Source organism: Aphelocoma coerulescens, chromosome 28 (assembly GCF_041296385.1).
Source record: "Aphelocoma coerulescens isolate FSJ_1873_10779 chromosome 28, UR_Acoe_1.0, whole genome shotgun sequence".
Lineage (NCBI taxonomy): Eukaryota > Metazoa > Chordata > Aves > Passeriformes > Corvidae > Aphelocoma > Aphelocoma coerulescens.
Window position 1 is genome coordinate 1,117,869 of NC_091041.1, and position 20,807 is coordinate 1,138,675.

The 20,807-nt window shown below is 42.8% G+C and overlaps 1 protein-coding gene across 5 annotated transcripts in view; it reads right to left on the minus strand.

The window, feature by feature from the left end:
* Nucleotides 1-10,789: 10,789 nt before the first annotated feature.
* Nucleotides 10,790-20,807, minus strand: part of LOC138099834 (ran-binding protein 3-like) — a 55,309-nt gene continuing 45,291 nt past the window's right edge. For all 5 annotated transcript variants that reach the window (XM_068997375.1, XM_068997374.1, XM_068997371.1 and 2 more), the window contains 7 exons: nt 20,525-20,603; nt 19,527-19,629; nt 18,577-18,701; nt 16,497-16,617; nt 15,149-15,291; nt 13,101-13,281; nt 10,790-12,225 (listed from right to left, as the gene is read on the minus strand). In XM_068997375.1, coding sequence (XP_068853476.1) covers nt 12,182-12,225; nt 13,101-13,281; nt 15,149-15,291; nt 16,497-16,617; nt 18,577-18,701; nt 19,527-19,629; nt 20,525-20,603 — 796 coding nt within the window. In that variant the 3' untranslated portion in view covers nt 10,790-12,181. The remainder of the gene's footprint in view (nt 12,226-13,100; nt 13,282-15,148; nt 15,292-16,496; nt 16,618-18,576; nt 18,702-19,526; nt 19,630-20,524; nt 20,604-20,807) is intronic.

The following is a 20,807-nucleotide window of genomic DNA, read 5'->3' on the forward strand; positions in this document are numbered from 1 at the left end:
ACCCACTTGTCTGTTTCAGGAGCCGAGCTCCCTGGGCTCTGTAACAAACCTGCTGCTTGAAGTCAGTAGCGACATTAAGACCCCCTCCAAAGACGTTAGCACCCGTGCCCTCACCCATCGAATTGTTTGTAAAGACATTATCACACATCTTCCCTATCAATTCCTCCTCTTCTTATTTCTCAATTTGACTTTACAAACCCTAGTTATTATTAACCTTTTTAAACAACCTGGCATGGTGTAAAGATTAACATTTGAAACATCCCCTCCTAGCTTTTCCACGTCTGGCCCCTGCACCAGATGTGGCAAGCAAATACAGAGAAACAGAGAATACGGTAAATAGAGAGAATAAAGTAGACAATGACAGTTCATATTAGCCCGTTAATCACTCGAGGTCCTTGTAGATGATCCATAGCTACTGAATGCCAAGGTCTCCCTTCCTTTTCCTCCTGCTGAGAAGTCCAAATCCTCTGGGGTTTAGGGGACCTTGACCCGAGTATGATGGGTCCACCTACATTCAGCTGTCCTGACTGCTGTTCTTGCGATCCTGGTTGGATGTTCTGAACAGCAGAGTCCAAAGGCAGCATCTGTACTAACTGGTCAAAGAGATTACAGGAGACACAGTATCCTGGCCACATACTGGTTTAAATATACATCTTCATCTCCTGGCCACATTGAAAATTCATTCAAAGGGTAATGATTTCCTTGGGGTTTGGCTCTTATTCTTGCCAAAGCTAATGGCAAAAGCTGTACCCTTGGCATCTTAGTTTCTGTCACCAGCTTCAAAGGTGTTTCTTTATTTGTCCATTCATTCTTTTACTTGACCTGAATTCTGAGGGTGCCAGGGGGTATGGAGGTCCCACTGAATTCTCAAAGCAGCCATAATCCCTTGAAGGATCCCCCCTGTAAAATGAGCTCCTCCATCTGAGTCCACTGCCTTCACAATCACTATCCTGGAATTATTTGTTCCAGAAATACTTTAATAACTGATGCAATAGTTGCTGATGTGACCAGGAATGCCTCTGGCCACCCTGCCAGCCGGCATACCACTACCAGAGGTTATTTAAGCCCTCTCGACCGGGGAACCTCCGCAACATACACCCATTATTCCTTGGAAAGGACGTATGGCCCGAGGTCACCCTCCTGCCTTGCAGTCTCCTCTGTAGTCTGGCTATTAACTTTAGCCAGGCATCCCTCAGGAGCTCGTTTTGCTAAAACAAAAAGACCCAAGGCGGTACATCTTGAGGAAGGCTTCTGCCAACCCTTGAGAGCCACAATGATTCCCCCCACGGAGTTAATATTTGCAGGGGCAAAGCTCCTGGAATCTACTGTTTACTGTCCTTCCTAAATCAATTCTCCCCTCGTTCTTCTGTCCCACCGCCTTTAATTATCTCCAGCTCCTCTGGTGGAAAAGACAGCACCACTCCCCCCTCCCCACTGTGGGAACGGTTGAGCCACAGGGAGCAAAAGGGAGGATCCCGGGGACCTCTGGCAAAAGTGCTGCTTTCTGAACATCTCCATTGGCCAGTTGATTACCTATTGTCTCTTCTGAGTACCCTGCCTGATGTCCCCTGTAAATCTATTATCTGGATAGTGTCATGAGCCTCCTTGGGACCAGCTGAACAGGAGGCTGGGTTAAACCCTTCCCCGCTTCTCAATTCTAAATCCTCCTGTTCCATTGAAGAGGTTTCATACTGTAGCTGTTTAGTGCTGGTCACCCATTTAGAACTTGACGCCAGACTTTAACAGTCCTGACATCAGTTACCATCAAAGCCGGTGGCTGCACAATCCTGCACAGTTACCATTAGAACAAACAGTGGGGCCACCCCCTTGCCAACGAGTCAAACATTTTAGCACTAGAATTCCTTTGGCACAGCGCTGTTTAACATCCACATACAATTCAAATGCCTTGTCTAAGTCTGGCTAAAGTTTTGCTGTCGTTCTGGTGTCCATACCACAACATTGGGGCTATCTGGGTTTAAAAAGTCACAGAATAGTCCAGGTCTTGCAATACTCTATTAATCCTAAAATTTTTCACAGCTCCCCTTCAGCCCTGGGCAACGGCACCCCCAAGATTCCCTGGACGCCCTCTGGGCCAACACAGGCCTTCAGTCAAAATATTCCCCAAACATTCAACCTTTCTGCCCATCACCTGTGCCTTCCCTTCAGGCACTCCAAGCCTCCCTCCAGACAGAAAACCACAGTGGCTTCCCCCACCACCTCCTCCCATTCTCCCGATAGGAGTAAGTCCTTCACATACTGCAATAACCTAATTCCTAGAGATGGAGTAAATTTGGTTAATAACGTGACCAAATAATCCCTTCTCCTTCTTGTTCCCACTCAAAGCCAAGTACTGTTTACTATGCTCTGTAAGTGGGCATCCCCAGAAAGCATCTTTTAAATCAAGTCCTGAATAGTAGCAGCATGAGGAGGGAACCTGGTTCAAGATGGTATAAGGATCTGGGACCATGGAGTGCCTAGGTTTCATTATTTATTCTTAGGTCCTGCACCATAAATGCAAGGGTAGGACTGTTACATGGAGACATACATGGCTCCAAAAGAGCTGCCTTTAGCAGGGACGCAGCAACAAGCTGCAATCCCTTCCTTCCTTCCCTTGGAAGAGGGTATTGCTTTTTAGACACCACTTGTCCTGGTTGCCTCAGAGTAATCTGGAGAGGCTCCATATCCATTTTTCCATATACCTCTGGGACTGCCCACATTTCTGGGTTCACTTTAGCATAAGCTTTATCAGATAATTTACACAGTGTCACAACAGTGCTAGGGTTCCCATCACCCCTCACAACACTAACTCGCATTCCCAACTCAGTCATCAAATTCCCTCCCAATAAACCACAACGACCACTAGGAACAAACAGAAACTCATGCATTTCCAACCCATTTCCCACATTCACCAATAGCGGTTGAATAAAATGCACCTGCTCATCTTTCCCACTCATCAAAAGAAGACTTGGACAATTGTCCCCCTTTGGCATAAAATTCAAAGCAGACAGAGAGGCTCCCGTGTCTACTAGGAAACACACTTCTCAGTCCAGCAAGGACTCCAGTGTGGTGAGGCCTCAGTACAATAGGAGATCCTGACACCTTTAACAATCCATTTCTAATGTTCTCTTTTTGTTTTTTACAAATGGCACATTGATTCCTTCCCAATCGCTATCCTGGGGCTCCCTACACTGTTTTTCCTGTCAGGGGTTGTAAGGACTGTGCCATTATCTTTGCCTGTACCTTTACCTTTTCCCCATCCTTTCTTTTATATACCTGATGTGCCTTTCTAACCAGCTCCTGCAAGGGCCCCCTCTGCCACCTCTCCAGTCCCTGCTCCAGCTGCCTGTGGGCTCTCACCCTCCCACAGCCGCCGAACTCTGCAAAATCACTCCCCTCCCCAGCGACCCAAACAAAATTCCTTCTTGCACCAGCCAGCCTTCGATGACACATTGTCTCTTACGCCGTATACCAAAGCCACTCCCCAGTGGAGTCCAGCCGCAGTGTCCAGACGCGCCCTGCCAGCACACCCGTCCGGGCCCCCGGGCCGCTCTCCCCGCACCACAACCTCTGTAAAGCACCAGATGCCAGCACAGCTCGGCGGGAGGGCACATCCGACGGTGCCTCAGGGATGGGCAGGTAGACAAGACATCCCGCAGCCTCATGGGGCTGGAGGCCACGGCAGCCCCTGCCCGCGGGGGCGGAGGCGCTGGGCACCGCCCGGCGCTGAGCCCCGGCCCGGGCCCGCACCTCCCCACAGGCCCCCAGCCCGTGACACCGATCCTGGATTTCCACAGCTGGCCTCGGCACTCCTTACCATAGAGGAACCCCCTTAAGTCCTGAGTAGCAGGTGGACAAACCCAAATCCTTCAACCTGGCTCCATAATGACCCGGGGGTGTAGAAACAATACCTCCCTGTTTTCCCTGTCCTGGAAGCCAAGAATGCAAAAGACTTGCAGCTGGCCCTGTATTAGACCGCAGATTTTGAAGATAAGGCAGAGAACATCCCAGTCCTCACTGTTTCTCTTTTCTTTCCTTATAACATAGTCTCCCGTTGCTATTTTCCTTAACCATATTCCTTCACACTCCCCTTCAACCAATCCTTTCCCAAACCAACACCATCCGTCCTCCGTTGCCAAGACCCCTTCTCGACTCCCCTTACTGCCCCTTCTGGGCATCCATGTCCTTAACTACCTCTGGGCGAATGTGCAAATCATCTCAACGTTCTCCCAAAGGATCCTTCGGAGGTATTCTGGGATTGTCATCCCTATAGCCGAGATCCTTTTTCGATTTTCCTTTACTGCCCCCTCCCACCCCCGAGCGTCCTGCCATGTTTTACTCCCCAAAGTTCCCATTGTGGGCGTGGATTGCCGAGACCCTTTCTCGGCTCCCCTTATTGTCCCCTCTGGGCGTGGATTGCCAACACCTTTCTCGACTTTCCCTTACTGCCCGCTCTGGGCGTCCATCCCCTGTTGGCAAGATCCCTTCTCGACTTTCCTTTACAGCTCTCTCTGGGCATCCTGCCATGCTTTATTCCCCGAAGTTCCCACAGTACTCACCAGTGAGATTTCCAGTGGTCCTTTCCTGTGGACTATTCACGGACCCCCCTGGTCCATCACTCCTCTGTGGGTCTTGGGTACCCAATCAATAGCTCGGTGCTGGCCACCGCCGAAGGGAGCTGGTCATCTAAAACTGGGTGAGGTGTGCCTCCAGCTCCTCTTGCCGTGTGCAGGCCCCAGACGTTGGAAGAATCCTGGGGACGAGTCCCCATTTTGTATGGAAAATCACGCACTGAAAAACCATAAAAGTGTCCATAAAAGAGACAGAGGAGTCCTGCAACTTTATTCGAATAAAGGGAGAGAGTGCACTGGGGCACACGCCCGCGGGGTTTTCTCTCTCCAGGTCTCGGAGGGCGCAGCCTCCTTTTATCCTGAACTCCCGGCCGCAGGTTGCTCTCTTCCTTTCCCCGCTGGCTGAGGTACCAGGAAGGTGCAGCCTTCCCGAACCGCCTACCACAGTCCCCCTTGAACCTGGCATTTTATCCCAAAGTTCAGAAGTTCAGGCCTGTGCAGACCCACGTGTCTGTTTCAGGAGCCGAGCTCCCTGGGCTCTGTAACAAACCTGCTGCTTGAAGTCAGTAGCGACATTAAGACCCCCTCCAAAGACGTTAGCACCCGTGCCCTCACCCATCGAATTGTTTGTAAAGACATTATCACACATCTTCCCTATCAGTGACATCCCTTCAAGCAAAGCTCTTTCAGCTGTTTTCCCGACTCTTGAAATAGCTCCAAGATCCGAGTGAAGAAATCTACAACTATCGTTCTTAGCTCAAGCTTTCTCACCTTTCTACCTCTCTTTTCCCTGTATGTGAAAAGCATATTAAATACTTGATTTCTTCATTTTCCAGTATGCTGGGTCCCCTACAGCATCTCTGCTCTGCGATAGGAGCTCAAAACAGCTGGAGTTGGATGCTACTGTTCCATTATCCAAAGGAACTGTTTGTAGCGCTGTATCCGGCCGGCAGTGAAGTTGGAGCTTCGGGAGCCCCAGCTGCCAGGAGAGGAGAAGGAGCCCGGCCAGGGTTAGGCAGCTGCAGCGGGCTGTGGGACACCGGAGATGTGCTGGAGTGTGCTCAACACAGCAGGCAAATCACCTCTGTTCCAGAGTTGTCTCAGCGCCAGAAGGAACTGGTGTGGAGTGATTCACAGCAGAGGGTCTTCCACGGTCCCTCGGCTTGGGCACTGCTTCCTCTGTGTGCCAGAGAGGTTGCTGTTCTTACACACAGAACCAATGCCACCATCAGGCACTCACCCGTGCTTTAATAGAGGAGGCATTTTTTAGAGCAGCTTTGCCCCTTTTCCAAAGCTCTTTCTAAGCACATCGGATGAAGGGCTGTGTGACCCTTCTGGACAGCAGAACGGAGAAAACGCTCGCCTGCAGGATGGCACACGTTGCAAATGCTCTCTCCCCCATATAAACATACAGAAGCCACTGAATCTTGCACAGGGCAAGACTCTACACCATTAAATAACAAATTGCTTTCTGCGCTCCAAGCAGCTGTTAAAAGCTCTTCTGAGGCTGTACCCCATGCTGTAGATTCATACTGCTTCTTCCACCAACAAGGGAGGTGGGACAGAGAATTCACATCTCTTTTCCTTTGCAGCAGGTACAATGCCTGTAGCTGCAGGACTCAGCACCCTGGTGTGTACAGCTTTTTACTTTACCTCGTGAATAGACTGCAGCTAACCTTGCCACACTGCTAGTAGGGGTTATTCTGCAGATACCCATCCTTGGGCTGCAGACCCTCCCCAGCCAACTTCAGAGAGCTGTTATGATGCCATGAAGATTTTTGGCCTTTTCTTTTATACCCGTTACACCTTTTTACAACTTCTGTATTCTTAGTGCTTTTTGCCTACATTCTTGGACCTATTTGTTCAGCTAAGAGACTCAACATTTTAGAAGCTTCATAGCTAGGGATCAGTGTGCCCCAGACCCCAAGGTCCTCTCCAGAACACATTCTGTAAACTAAGATAGAACCATCCAGGAGAAGGCTCCTTGGGGAGGGGGGCTCACTTGAGCCTCTCATTGGGGAATCTTTGATAGATATGCTAATTAGTAAAACCTATAATGTTATATCCAATCTTTTGGGGGGAGGGATTTGGCAGAGTGCATTTCGATGCACATGACCTGGACGTGTGCACCTAAGGATCCTTAAAATGAATACCAAGGTAAAATCCCTTTTCCCCTTCTAACCGTGAATGACTCTTGATTTTAAGACCAAGAAAAGGCATCAGTTACAGTAGGAAGGAACAGTTACCTTACTGTAAACAGGCAAGTTCCAGGGAAAGCAACACATAACTAATGTAACATTACTCTTAAAACATTAACTTGGTTCCAAATATTTTTACTGTTGATAAACAAACTTGCTGATGCAGAATATTAGTTCCCTTAAATAGGGGGAGGGGCTTGCCATTGTACTACAAAGCTGCAAATAACTGGGGTTCCTTCTGTTTCCAAAACCTTTTCAGAAATGGCAGAAACATCCATCAGCAAATTGCATTCAAAACATTTCCCCATCCTTCCCTCTCGGGAGCTTTTTGTAGGGCCTTGTCCAATACATCTCCTGTCTGCAGAAGCAGTTGTGCTCTGAATTCTCCAGACAACAGGAATTTATCTTGTCTGCTAAATGGAGTACAGACAGCAAGCTGCTTTTCAGATGCTCAGGTACATGTTACCAGCAGCACACATCCTGCAGCGGGGGCTCAGTGACACCTCCTGATCTCTGGAACAGGAGGAGGACATCAAACATAATATCACCACTTGCCTCTTCCAGTTTCATTACAAGCTGAAGGTAAGCTACAGGAATTCGATCAGGAGTAGTTAATACAAAATAACTGCACATTAAATTCACAGATAACCTTGGAAAAAGCATTCACTGCCCACCCCTGCAACAGAATTACCAGTGTTCTCAGTGACAAATTCAGCTTTTGTATCTTTACAAAAGGAAAAGCTCTGGAAAGGGGTCCTTGAAAGGAGGTAGCCAAAAGGGAGCTCTAAACACTATCTTCAAATTAGACTTTTATTTACAGAAATTATCTGTAAGCATTTCTTAATGAGACACCTGTACTTTCACTAGCAGAAAAGAATCAAGACTGACTGTCTAATTTAGCAATTTTCTCTTGCACCTGTGTTGCTCTGTGCTGATTTCACAGGAGGGAAAAAAAGAAACACTTTAAAAAAATTTAAAACATCTTTATAATATCCTGTCTGAAAATCTGCTACCCACACAATGAACTAGAGTTCAATTTAAGCAAACCAGTGCACAGAAAGACCAAGTAACACCGGGAGAAAAAGCACACAGTGAAAAGTCAGTTTAATGAAATCTTGTATGACAAATTATGGCAATTATCATATCTGGAAATCCTAAAACTAGAGGAGATTATGGGAAACATGGTAAATTTTCAAATATGTAACATGTTTCTAGAAAGGAAAGAAACCATTTCCTACACTCACTGGGAGAACAAGAGATCACTTGAACTGCAGAATGGGACATGTTAGGAACAGTCATTTAATGGCAGTAATACCCAAGCAATGGCATCAATTGATGCTTCAGGGAACAGAGAGGAGCCATTACAAAGTTGGAGGGGTTTTTTTATTCCTGCAGGCTTTTAACGATCTGGTCACCTCCCACCCTAGTTCTAGTGCAGGATGGCTGAGGACTCATTTATTTAGGTCATTTCCTGCCCTATCTTCTCTAAAACCGTGCATCATGCACTGGGAACTGGACTACAGAAGGATGTTGTATTACAGCATTCTCTTACCTTAATGTTTGTCTTTCCTGTGGGTATAATCTTTTTTTTTTTTCATTTTATGGATAAGAGGCTTACTTCTGGTTTCAGTAGCATCACCGTTCTAGCAATACTTTCACAGAATCATAGAGCACGCTGAGTTGCAAGGGACCCATCAGGATCATCAAGTCCAGCTCTTGGCCCTGCACAGGGCACCCCAACAATCCTACCCTGTGGCTGAGAGCACTGTCCAAATGCTTCTTAAACTCAGGCTTAGTGCTGTGACCACTGCCCTGAGAAGCCTGTTCCAGTTCTAAAATCACCCTCTGGGTGAAGAACTTCCTGGTATCCAACCTAAACCTCCCCTGACTCAGCTTCATGCTGTTTCCTCAAGCTCTGTCACTGGTCATGAGAGTGTAGAGTCTGGTACCTGCCCCTCAGCTTTTTTTCCCCCCCTCATGAGGAGGTTGAAGATTGCATTGAGGTGTCCCCTCAGTTTCCCCTTCTCCAGGCAGAACAAACCAAGTGCCCTCAGCAGCTCCTCGTACGGCTTCCCCTCTAGACCCTTCCCATTCCTTCTGGCCCTTCTTTGGACACTCTCTATAGGCTAAATGTCTTTGATTATACTGTGGTGCCCAAAACTGCCCCCAGAACTCAAGGTGAGGCTGCCCCAGTGCAGAGCAGAGAGACACAATCCCCTCCCTCACCTGGTTGTGCCTGATGCCCCCCAGGACATGGCTGGCCCTCCTGGTTGCCAGAGTACACTGCTGTCATCATCAAGCATGCTCAAATTTACTACACTCTTCAGTATTGTTTTTCCACTGGAAAACCTGAAAGGCTGTGCCTGCGTGGGTCAGCAGCCACACAGGCTATACAGGAATTGTCAACACCATACAAAAGTAAACAAAAGGCCTAAGGGGAAAGATGGAACAGGAGCACAGTCAAGGGGAAGACTGCTCTAAGGCAGCAGAGCTGGTCACCATCACCCTCCCCTCGAACAGCCGCTGCCCGGTACAGGAAACACAACGCAGGGCTCAGGGTGTTTTGTTTGTTTGCTTGCTGACACAGGTTTTAATGTAATTCCCACGTACATTACGATATGACAGTCTTACACAGATCTTTTGAGACACATGGGCATTATCTGGTTTTGCCTGTCACTGGTTTACTAAGGCTTAAAGCAGAGAGCTAAGTCAGGGTTTTGCTTTGGCCTAACTATATCTTGCTGGGCAGGGCCTGAACTCAACCCATTGCCAATTCTGTTGGGATGCACAGCAACACAATTCTGTCAGGATGCACAGCAGCATTTCTGCCTTGACTATAAACATTTATACAAAGCTTCTAGCTAAAAATAAAATCTGCATCAGTAAACAGTTGCTGAAATTTTTAGAAAGCTGTAGGTGATTGTGTACCACCAAACCCCAAAGCAAGCATGCTTATTCCATTTTTCTGAATTTTCATGCACCATCAACTGCATTTTAGGTAAAACACTTCAAAGTGAGACTCAGCATAGACCCCATAGAGTCTGGGACCAGGAAATAATGCCTGTTTTCCCAGAAGCAGGCTGTGCTGGCCAAGACACCTTATTAATTTTCCTTATGAACAAGCTGCTGACAAGAAACACCTTTACGGTGCAAGGGTGTTTGAAGAGAGTAGTTTAAATCTGAGTATCTCAACAATGTAAAAAGATCCCAGATCCAAAATGCAGATCACTTACTTGAAAGTCCCCAGACCTTGTAATGCAGAAACAATTGTGTGGTGGGTACTAAAGAACCTGCCATGTTCCTGCTGAAGCATGGCATGAGTAGAGGGGTGCAGCAACAGGTCTGTTCATTGGTAAAAACCCCCGTACTCTAGGGAGGAAAAAAGAAAACCAAAATGCAAGAAGGCATGAGCAGACAATCCAGAGAGATCAAGATGCAGTGGCACAGCTTATCATTAGCCCTATTCAATTCCCAGAAAAGTAATAACAGATGTTCCTTCAACTGGCTATCAGGAAAAGTAAAAGCACCCCTACCCCAACAGCATCAGTCTTCAGTGATGATTAACAACAGGAAACAGGGGAAGACTTGTTCTTGACTGCCAGTGAAAAGTGTGTTTCATTAAAATAGAGGCAATAAGGACTGTTTCACTACTTGAATATTCAATTTCAAAGCTGATTTTGTACTATAACCTGGGTTTCTGTTTTCAATTCATGCTACATCAAATACTTCTTCCCCTTTCATTTTTTCAGGTGATGCATTTTAGAACCTTAACCTACGGAAGAGCAAGCATGCAAGTCAGAAATTATCTATAAGCAAACTATTTATAAAGGAAATAGAACAATTTGGGGAATTTATAGTGAAAGTGACCTGGTGACTACCAAATTCCAACTTTGCCGGACAAGAACATACCATATGTTTCAATAAGAAAATAAAACTCAACTTTCACACAAAAGGCTCAAATCATTAAAAAACACCCAAAGCAAAAAAAAGGTGAGTTATAGTTACAGTAGGAGTACTTCAGAATTACACACAGAAAAACATATTCTTGCTTTTATTTGTGGTGGAACAGAATACAATAACCTTCAGCCCAAACTACTCAAGTCTGGCAGTATTACCTTTTTCTTCATGCTGCAAGACTTCAGGAAACGGAATGGGGACAGGAAGGGTTAGAATTTAAATTTTCTATTTAAGGCCATTAATTCAGCAACATATTTAAAAATGTCCTCAACTTTAAGCATGAAGAGTTGCATTGACTTCAGTAAGATTATTCACATATAGTTAAGTCAGGCAAGTGCTTAAAATGGCTTGTTGAATCAAGCCATTAAATGTGAGCTGCTTTATTATACAGATTTAGTTTAATGGCTGGCAGAGCTCATTACATGAGCCTATTTTATTCTTCCAAGGGCTAACAGCTGTTTTGTTACTAACTTTTCTGAAGATGTAACCTGTATGCCTCCTACACTCTACTGTAGCCACAGAAACATAACATTTTCTAAGAAAAATTGTATGCAACATCTATTATATATAGTGGCTTAGCTCTCCCTTAAATAGTAACAGAAAAGAACAGTACAAAACAATAGTTTCACTTTTTCAACACACAAGAGCATCTTATTGAAAAACTAAAATAAAAAAGTCTCACCACAATATAAATCCCCAAAAAATAATAATGAAATGGGAAGAAAAAAAGGAGTTAGCAAAACATCCTGCAGACTTTAAAGTCTCTTATTACTGCATTAGAAAAGCTTTTCTGGTGAACCACAATGTTTTGTTTCTTTGTTTACAAACCCACTAGACAGCAAACAATGGTGTCCACATCCACAACCTATGTTGGGATTAAAAGGTAAAAACATAACCTGCCCCATCTGCAGTCCAAAAAAAAAAGGAACCCAAAAGAGCAGCCAGTGAGCATAGGAACTGGTGAGGACAGGGTTTCCCTGCATAAAGGGGAGTAGGGGTTACAAAAGCAGAATTCAAGTTGGAACTGCATTGAAAAGTTCTACCTCGGAGACCTGCAAGACATGAACTACTGAAGAAACAGCCAAAAGGTCCCAATGAAAAGCTGTGACAAGCTGTAATGTGCCATTTTAATTACAAGGAAGAGGGGAAATGGTTGGGGGTAGTTGTGTTTTGTGTTTTTGTTGTTGTTTGTTTTGGGGTTGGATTTTTTTTTTTTTGCTCATCAATATGATGAGCTTTCAACGTCCCAAACCACATTCAGGTAGTTTCCAAGTCTGCTTTTTTTTGTGTGGAATCTACTGATCCAGACCAAAAAACCAAACAAACAGAACAGAGATGCACAGTTCTTAAGTCCTGGAGCTTTCAACACTGCCTGAAATAATTGCTGGCCTGGGGTATCCAGAGATGCCTGCAAGATGGTGTTCATAGCAGCCTTGCAAGCAGATTGGCTCACATCTGCTATGTGCTGCCAACGTTCTGCCCATCACCTTCATCATTAGGACCTGAAACAATAAAAGTAGTTCTCGGTCATAAGAGATATCTTTTGTTTCTGGCCTTGCAGTAAGAGACCCATCCCAAGCAGCCTACAGAAGTCTCAGATTCAGGTGTTAATGAGAGATGAGAACTGTTGAATTCCTCCTCTCCTGCCTCACATATTCCTTCTCCAGACTAAGCTCTGTCTACTGTAGGATTTTATATTCTTGACTGATCTGATTCAGGGATCCCAGCAGCATCCCAAAGCCTACAAGCTCAGTTTCCAACCTCTTCAATCTTCCCATGTTTTTGTCCATCTTCATTCCTGGTTTTTTCCCCCCCTTCTGTCAATTGGGATGGAGGACTGTCAAAGGCTTGATATTCTCAGCCACAAGAAAGCAAAGCACAAATGACTTCCAAGTTGAAAACACAAAAGGAAGCCTTCCTCAAACTGAAGACTAGTATTTTTCTTAAATTATGGTCTCCTCACATGCAATAAAAAACATTACACTCCTTCCATGCCCCTTTGTAAACCATCTGCTTTCCAAACAGCTCTCTACTGAAAGACCAGTCTGGATGCTGTCTCCTGATCTCAAACTGGGACACTGAGTCATCTCAGGTTTTATGTGTAACTCTTGGCCATGATGAAGGCAAAAATGAAACTCAGAACCACCCTTAGAAATCCTGTAAATGATAAAAACCACTGCTAAACTGTGGCATGTAACTCAGAGGCAGCACAAGGGCCTTCTACCAGTTTGGAGAAGCAGCAGGAAGTAGCTGCATTGAAAAAGGCAATCCATGCAATAGTCCTACTCCACTGACATACAAAGAGCACAGTCTGCCTTAAGAAATGACACAGAAAAATGCATGGAAAACAGGGAACACCACTGTCTTTCTTACTTACCACTTCCAACTGATCCTGAAGGTGCAATGACATCATCATCGCTGTCTTCCTCATTTGACTGCGTTACCTCTGGCTCAGGTGCTACATTCTTGACTTCTTGCTCTTGTTCCACTCTACTCCGCAAGGCCAAGATCCGATGGTGCAATGCAGCGTACAACTGCCCTGTATCCTTAGAGCTTGCCTGCATTTTTTAATATTCAGAAATAACAAAAAGGTGCACAGAATTGTAACACAATAAAACACTGCTAACATAATACACACCAGTCATGCCAAATTTCACAATATACTTTTCAGTTTTCTCTTTAAGTATTTTTCTAATGAGTCAGAATAGGCTGTGGTACACACAGCAGGACATTAGATATACTGAACTCTGGTGGTGAGAGTGTGTTCCTCTGCTTAGCTCCAACTTTCTCTGGCTAATATAGCCAGTATTAGCTGATTTCATATAGCCTTTTTCACACAGAAATCACAGAGCTTTCCTGACACCTTCCAAAAGCTCATATTAAAAAGACCTTCAATTAAAATCTTGCAGATTTTTGCTGGCCTGTCAATCATTCAACTTCACACATTAGTTAATCACAATCAAGCCAATTATTTTATGAGGCATTGGCATAAAATTTCAATATGAGATATAATGAGAAAACTGAATGGACAGTCAGGCAGGCAATTATTCCAATTTTTTTTGAACAGACCGTTTCAGAGGGAAGCATTTCTGATAACCTGTTGAAGAATATATATTTTTAACTCTCAAAGGTTAATGGGCACTTAATGCCTTCAAACCAATCAATTATTAGACCTATCAAACTAAATATTTAATGGACATTATTTAAAAGGAAACTCCCTTCAAATACTACAAAACTCTGTTTTCACTATGCCAATTAAGTCCTCATAGTAATTATTATCCTTATTCCACGATAACTGTAAGGTAGCAATCCCACTTCTCAGATTCTCTCATAAAAAAATAGTTTCCATCAGCCCCATCTGACACTTGAATCTGTCACCTCTGTATCTGCAAAATTCCCCTGTAATGAGCTGAAATGAAAAAATAATTCCAAACAAGATACTTTTTATCAATACAAAAATCAAGAGTGAATAACCTGATGACAGACAACTAAAACTTTCAAATCTAGAAAAATACTGAGAAAAACTTATCCATTAATTTAACTTCTTCTTCTTCGTCAATGTGTATTTGGTATTGGTATTTAAGTTCCATTTAAGTTCCATTCTGGGACTCCAGATCCCAGCCCTACAAACCTAATGTCACAGGGAAAGCTGACCATTTGTTGATGCTCTCAGTCCCCTATGAACACTAATTCTTTTGCAACATCTTGTGTAGAATCAGTGTAAATCAAAAGAATGTGTTCGGACCTCTCCAAATCTGTCAGTGCTTTAGCAGACATTAGGGAATGACTTTTCTTCCTTGCTGACTGTATGATGAGATGCCAAGTGTTTTAGTAATTCTGATTGGGATTGCCATTCCCCAATTAGCAAGCACAGAAATCACTTTCACTATGCTGTTACTGCTTTGAATACTCTGTATCAAAAGAAAATTGAAGTTAAAATGTGTAACCTTTAAGTACTAATATAATGCTCTTGACAGAGTTTTAGTGTTTCCCTTTCAGTGGGCACTTATCCATCCTTCTGCACTGTAGACAGTGATAGCTTTCCTGTGCTGAAATTTCTAGTAGATCTAATTTTGGTTAAACTATTGCATAAAATCTCTGAAATAATGCCTACTTTTCTTAACATCAGAAAACAATCTGCATTAAACACTACAGAGTCTCAGTATGTGTGGAACACATCACATAACTCCACAGGCAATGCTTTGGACAACCTGGCTTCCTAGGACAGCCTTTGATGTGGCATTTGCTCACAACTAGCAAGACTTTTTAGACAAGCAAATCTGCCAAGCGCCTTGTCCTTGGGGTAGGGGTGATGTTAAGACAGTGTAGGGTGCAAAGAAAAATGGGAATGCTACCTCAACTGCCGTTTAAGCAAGCATCAACTTTAGTAGGAAGGTTAAGACATAAACAAAAAACAGTACTCACTGATATAAGAAAAACTTTAACTCCCTGGTCCTCTGTATCCATGGCGGTGATCCGGATACTCTTCTCACTGGCTTTATCGATCTGCATCTGAGCCCAGAGCTTGGTATTTAAGATTAACCTGAGACTCCCCTGAGTCCTCATCACTAAAGCCAAGTTACAAGATCAGTTAGGTGGAAAAAGACACATCAGGAAGCTCAAAACAGTCAAGACACTTTTTATTGTAAAAATGTTTCAGTCTTTTTACAAGTAAGCTCTTTTGGGCTTTTGTCACAACTGTAAATGAGAAGAATGGAGGCTTGTGCTGGTTTTGGCTAGGGTAGAGTTAACTTTCTTCCCAGTCACTGGTATGGGGCTGTGTTCTGGATTTGTGCTGAACAGACAGTTGATAATATGGAGATGTTTTTGTTATTGCTGAGCAGTGCTTGCACAGAGCCAAGGCTTTTTCTGCTTTTCGTACCACTACATTGGTGAGGAGGCTGGGAGTGAAGTGGGAGGCTGGGAGGAGACACAGCCAGGACAGGTGACCCAAACTGACCAAAGGAACATTCCAGACCATATAAAACCATGCTCCAGATATAAAGCAGGGGGAAGAAGAGGAAAGGAGGATGTTTGGAGTGATGGTGTTTGTCCTCCTAAGTCACCATTCCACGTGATGGGGCCCTGCTGTCCTGGAGCTGGATGAGCACCTGCTTGCCCATGGGAAGCAGTGAATTAATTTCTTGTTTTACTGTGTTTGCATGCACCACTTTTGCTTTCTTTATTGAACTGTCTTTATCTTAAGCCATGAGTTTTCTAACTTTTATACACTTCCAATTTTTTCCCCGATCCTGCTGGAAGGGGAGTGAGCAAGCGGCTGCAAGGGTCTTGGCTCCTGGCTGGGCTTAAACTACAACAAGGCTATTAAAGACTATGAGTCATATTTAAAGGTACTTAGTCTGAAGCCTTATATGTTAATACATCAAAGTTCACAGTTGCATCTGTGCTGATAATCTCAGGCTAATGCACATTCCTGCCAGCCTGAACAATCATGCACTATTCAAACAGACTTCCCCACCACAAGCAACCCATCCAAAACAGCCAGATCTGAATGATGTTACCAGAAATTTCTAGTCAAATATTCTAGTTACCAAACATGGCTTGCTTTTATGGGGGGAAAAAGTAACTGGAACATTTGCCGCAATAGAAGGGGGCAAATGTTCACTAACTGGAGCAAAAGAAAAGGTCCAAACTGCTTCTGAGTTGCTGTAGCTATGACAAACTGAAGTGAAAGTTGCTGTGTGTCAAGGAAGAACCCTACAAAAACAGCATGACTGTCATGCAGTATCTCATTTCCCCTGGTTCCTCTTACCCAGTCGAGACTGTAATGTTCCATCATCTGTTGAGGCCATATCATTGAGTCTCAGGAGCCCTCGACCTCTTTCCACCCAAGACTGAGAGCTTTTATCAAATACAAACAGCTTGCACTGAATCTGTAACAGAAAATATCTCTATGGCATAGTGGTTGATTGATGTAATCATATATTTCTTAGTCACCTACTGTTGGTTAAACAAATATTCAGATTTCATACTGGAATTTTTAATTGTTTATAGCTGTGGAAGCGAAAACAGTCATCCTCTCTTTTGCAATAAATTTCTCAAAATACACTGTCTGTTTTCATAAGGTTTTATTAACAGAAGCTATATATTCTTAAAGAATAAAAGGGTTCAAGATCAAAACAACAAGCAATTTTCAGGTAAGATATAAGCTCTCACAGAGGAAACAATGTCAAAAGAGACTGCCTTATATCAGCCAATTCTTTTAAAAGCCTTAGGTACATATTGCACCACTGAAGATGGTATTTGTTGCTGGGAAGACCCAGCAAATATAATGAAGGCAAAGCAAAATTCTTCCTGTATTAAGGAACCAAAGGATGAACAAACATGCTGGCTCATTATCAATTAATAAAGCCTGAACTACACAGAGTCATTAATAAGTGAAGTATTTTTACTGCCTCCCTGCAGGGTTCATTAGTTATAAAATTCAAAAGGTGTATGTATTTTTTCCAACAGTAGGAATGATCCTTCTTGACATAAAAGCTCCCTTTTTCTTCCATGCCAAACATCTCTACTCTATATCCCTCTCTCTAATCCAACTTTACTGTTACCTCAAACCATCACCCTCAAGTTCCTCACAGATGAGCATGCACTAGGTGGAAAAGATACTTCCATTTTCCTTCCCTCCATTTCTCATTTTCTTCACCCCAAAACATCTAGCTCTGTATACTCTGTTTCTGTAACATTAACATAGTTCTGTCTGTACAACTGCCATTTGGAATTCTAATGCATTACATTTCACAGGACAAAATGAATAAATGTTAGGCAAGAGGTCTGTTAAGTCACAACATATTCATGCAAGTCAGTCCTCTTTTAAGTATACAACTGCCAAAAGTTGTGGTTTTCCTAAGCGAAACAGGATTTTTATCTCTTCAGTGTCTTGTTCAATTATGTGAAGCATCCAGACATTTCTGAGTTACATAGAAACAGAGCAGTACCAGAAGAACCATTTAAAGATCATTTATGTCTGGTAAAAAGAAGTCCAAGAAGATAAACATTATAGAGTATCATTTTGTAAGGTAATACAAGTGTAACTGATAGGCATTAGATACTGACAGTGCAACTGTTTGGTGTCAGAATAGAGCATCATGTCTGTAAGAATAAAAAAGCTATCCTTGAAAAGAACACAGTTCAAATACTGAGAAACAAAATATCTCAAGGAAAAAAACAAACTATAATTGGAGGATAAAGAAAGACAAGAAAAAAATATATATACCACTTCATTTTATATGAAAACCCTGCACATCTTTCTTAAGGATATACTGGAGTAAGTATATTTAAGTTAATGAATAACTACAATGTTAAATATACCATTATTAAGATCAGGAGTCTAAGTCATGACCAAATATCCTTCTACAACATCACTAACTCACTTAAGCATCTCAAGCCAAATTCCTGAATGCTTGTGATATGGTTTCTGCTTTGCAAGAAACCAGACTGCTGGCATAAATAGTCCATTCCAAGTTTTAGAAAATCTTCAGTAGTACAGCAATTAAAGAACTTAAAAATATTAAGTTCATTTAAATTTTCTTCAAATAATTGTCTCATAAAAAACAGAAGCTTCTATGTGATGGATTCAGAAAAGTATGCTTAAGATACACCTGGATGGCTTATACACTAAAACTTTTCCAGGAAGATGAAATTAAAAAACAATGAATAACAAGTTAATAAATAAGGATCTGATATAAATAGCTAAAGTTTGCATTTTAACACAAGAAAATACATTACAGATATAGAGGAAGGCTGAGTTGTAGGGAATCAGATGGTGTGCATTCACTGGACCTCCATATGAATCCCCACAAACTCAAAGCTCCTCTACTCTATCCATTTCTTACCTGTAACACGTTACTTTCAGCTTCCTCCCCAGTAATCACTTCTACCTTCGCTAATAAACACTTCCTTGCTGTTGCTTTAGTATAGGCTGCTGCAGACTCTGCCAGTGATTCTGAAATATTATTAGCTGAACAACATTTTGAGAGTCTGAGAATGATTAGCATATAATTTTATAAGATGTACAAAGGTCTCACACAAGTACACCAGAATTTTGAGATTTTTTGAAAAGTATAGAAGACAGACCTTAATAGAACACGTAAAAAAATGACTGAAATTTTAAGCAGAAGTTAAAGCTTGTCTTTTAATACTTGTTTTACAAGCCCAAGAGACAAAAAAGATAAGTTTTGTCCCTACACACAATAGCTCACAACCTTTGCAGGGACACCTGCTTATCTGTAGATGCTCCAGCAGTACTGATACTCTTGCCAGCCATACAGCTGTGCCTACACATGGACAGCGCAATTAATTTTCCACTTTCATTTGGGCTTGCAAGCAGTTTACTGAAGAAAACCCATACTTCTCAGAATTTCCATAATATCTTGACAATTTGAAGACATAGAATCCAGCAAACAGTTCTGAGTTCAAGCAACATGTGGTGCTCCTATGCAATGCAATACACATTTGACTCAGAAATTCAGTCACTTGAAAAGAATTGTTAAAAAAAAGTTTGCCACATTTCTCCTACTACCAGTTCTGTTAGTTCCCTCTATTTTTATTCTGTTGAAGATACTCCCAGTACCACAGAATGACAATGAAAAAGACAGTGCAGCCTGTACATGTTCAATATCTACAGCATCCAGCAACTTCCACATCCAGCCTGTATCTTTGGTCACAGGAGACAGTAAAGGTAACATAAAAATCTTATGTTTTTGAAAAGTAACAGGATATTGAAAAATACAATAATTTAAAAAAGGATTAACTACTATTCCTAATATAACAGTTTGTTTTTCACCTTTCTCTGGCGTGGCCTCCTGAGAAGATGATTCAGACCCAGACTCTGTAGCAGCATTCTCCTTATTACTCTCTGTACTACCTTCACTTGATTTTGGTGGACTCTATCACAGAAATAAGAGGAGGTAAACAGAAGAGAGAAAACAAACACTAATTCTGCTGAACAGGACTAGTGACCAAGTACTGAGGGCAGCTCCAGTATTTATAAACCATATGGCAAAAAAAGAATCTCACAGACAACATGCTTTCACAGTTAAAGCTATCATACTGGCCAGCCAAGGAACTGATTGGAGTGCGACCTGAAAACCAGTTCAAATAATTTTCCCTTGAACTCATACCAAATTTCCATCCTTATTTTGAAGCTTTTTGACTTGCTTTGTTCACTTTGACTGAACTGAGTTCAGTTTGACTGAACTCCTGCTTGGTAGTTAGACAGGTCTGAACACTCAGCATTGAATGTTTCCATTTTGTTCCAGCACAGGAATAAAAACAGCAGGAAACAGTGAGGTACTAGAAGTTATTCCTTAGGTTGGTACATCATAAACAGCATTTCTGGAATCATACCTCAGTCCTGAGGCAGCTGCTTTACTGCTGGGCTTGAAATCCCATCCTGGGGGGGAGTCACATAACTGAACTGCTCTCAATTTTGAGGACAAGCATAAAATACCCTCTAATATTTATACTCCAATAGCCATTTAAAGCAACAAGCTGTGCCATAAAATGCTTGGGAACAAGAACCACATGTGCTACAGAGAGGGCACTGAATATCCTTACATTGACAGAGTTTGGCAGAGAAAACCTGGAGACTATTGCTGGGCAGACAATAGCTCATAATGAACTTCCCGTGCTGCACTCAAAGTAAGTTACCTTCAAGGGAAACCACTGAAAAAAACCCCCATACTCAAGTGACAAGTATAATTAAAGGCTCTCAAAATTCCTGAGTGAGAATCCATAACAAACTGCTCGCAGAATTACAACACATACATAGTGGATACTCACTAGGACTCGCTCACTCATGTTCTGTCCAAAAACAAACTTGTTGCTAGATGCATCTGCATTGTTTGTGGAGTTCTCTACACTGAAAAAAACCCAAAAAATAAACCAGGTTTACAAGACCGAAAATAATACCTCTTTTATTTTCTACTAATAAAATTCCTCAGAAAGTGAGTGATTGTCACTGGCTTTAAAGAAGTAAGCACTGATTGACACAAACGTAGGTAAAAATTAATTCAACACAAGAGCAGATTCTAGTTCTACAGAACGAGAATTCTCTCAGAATGAC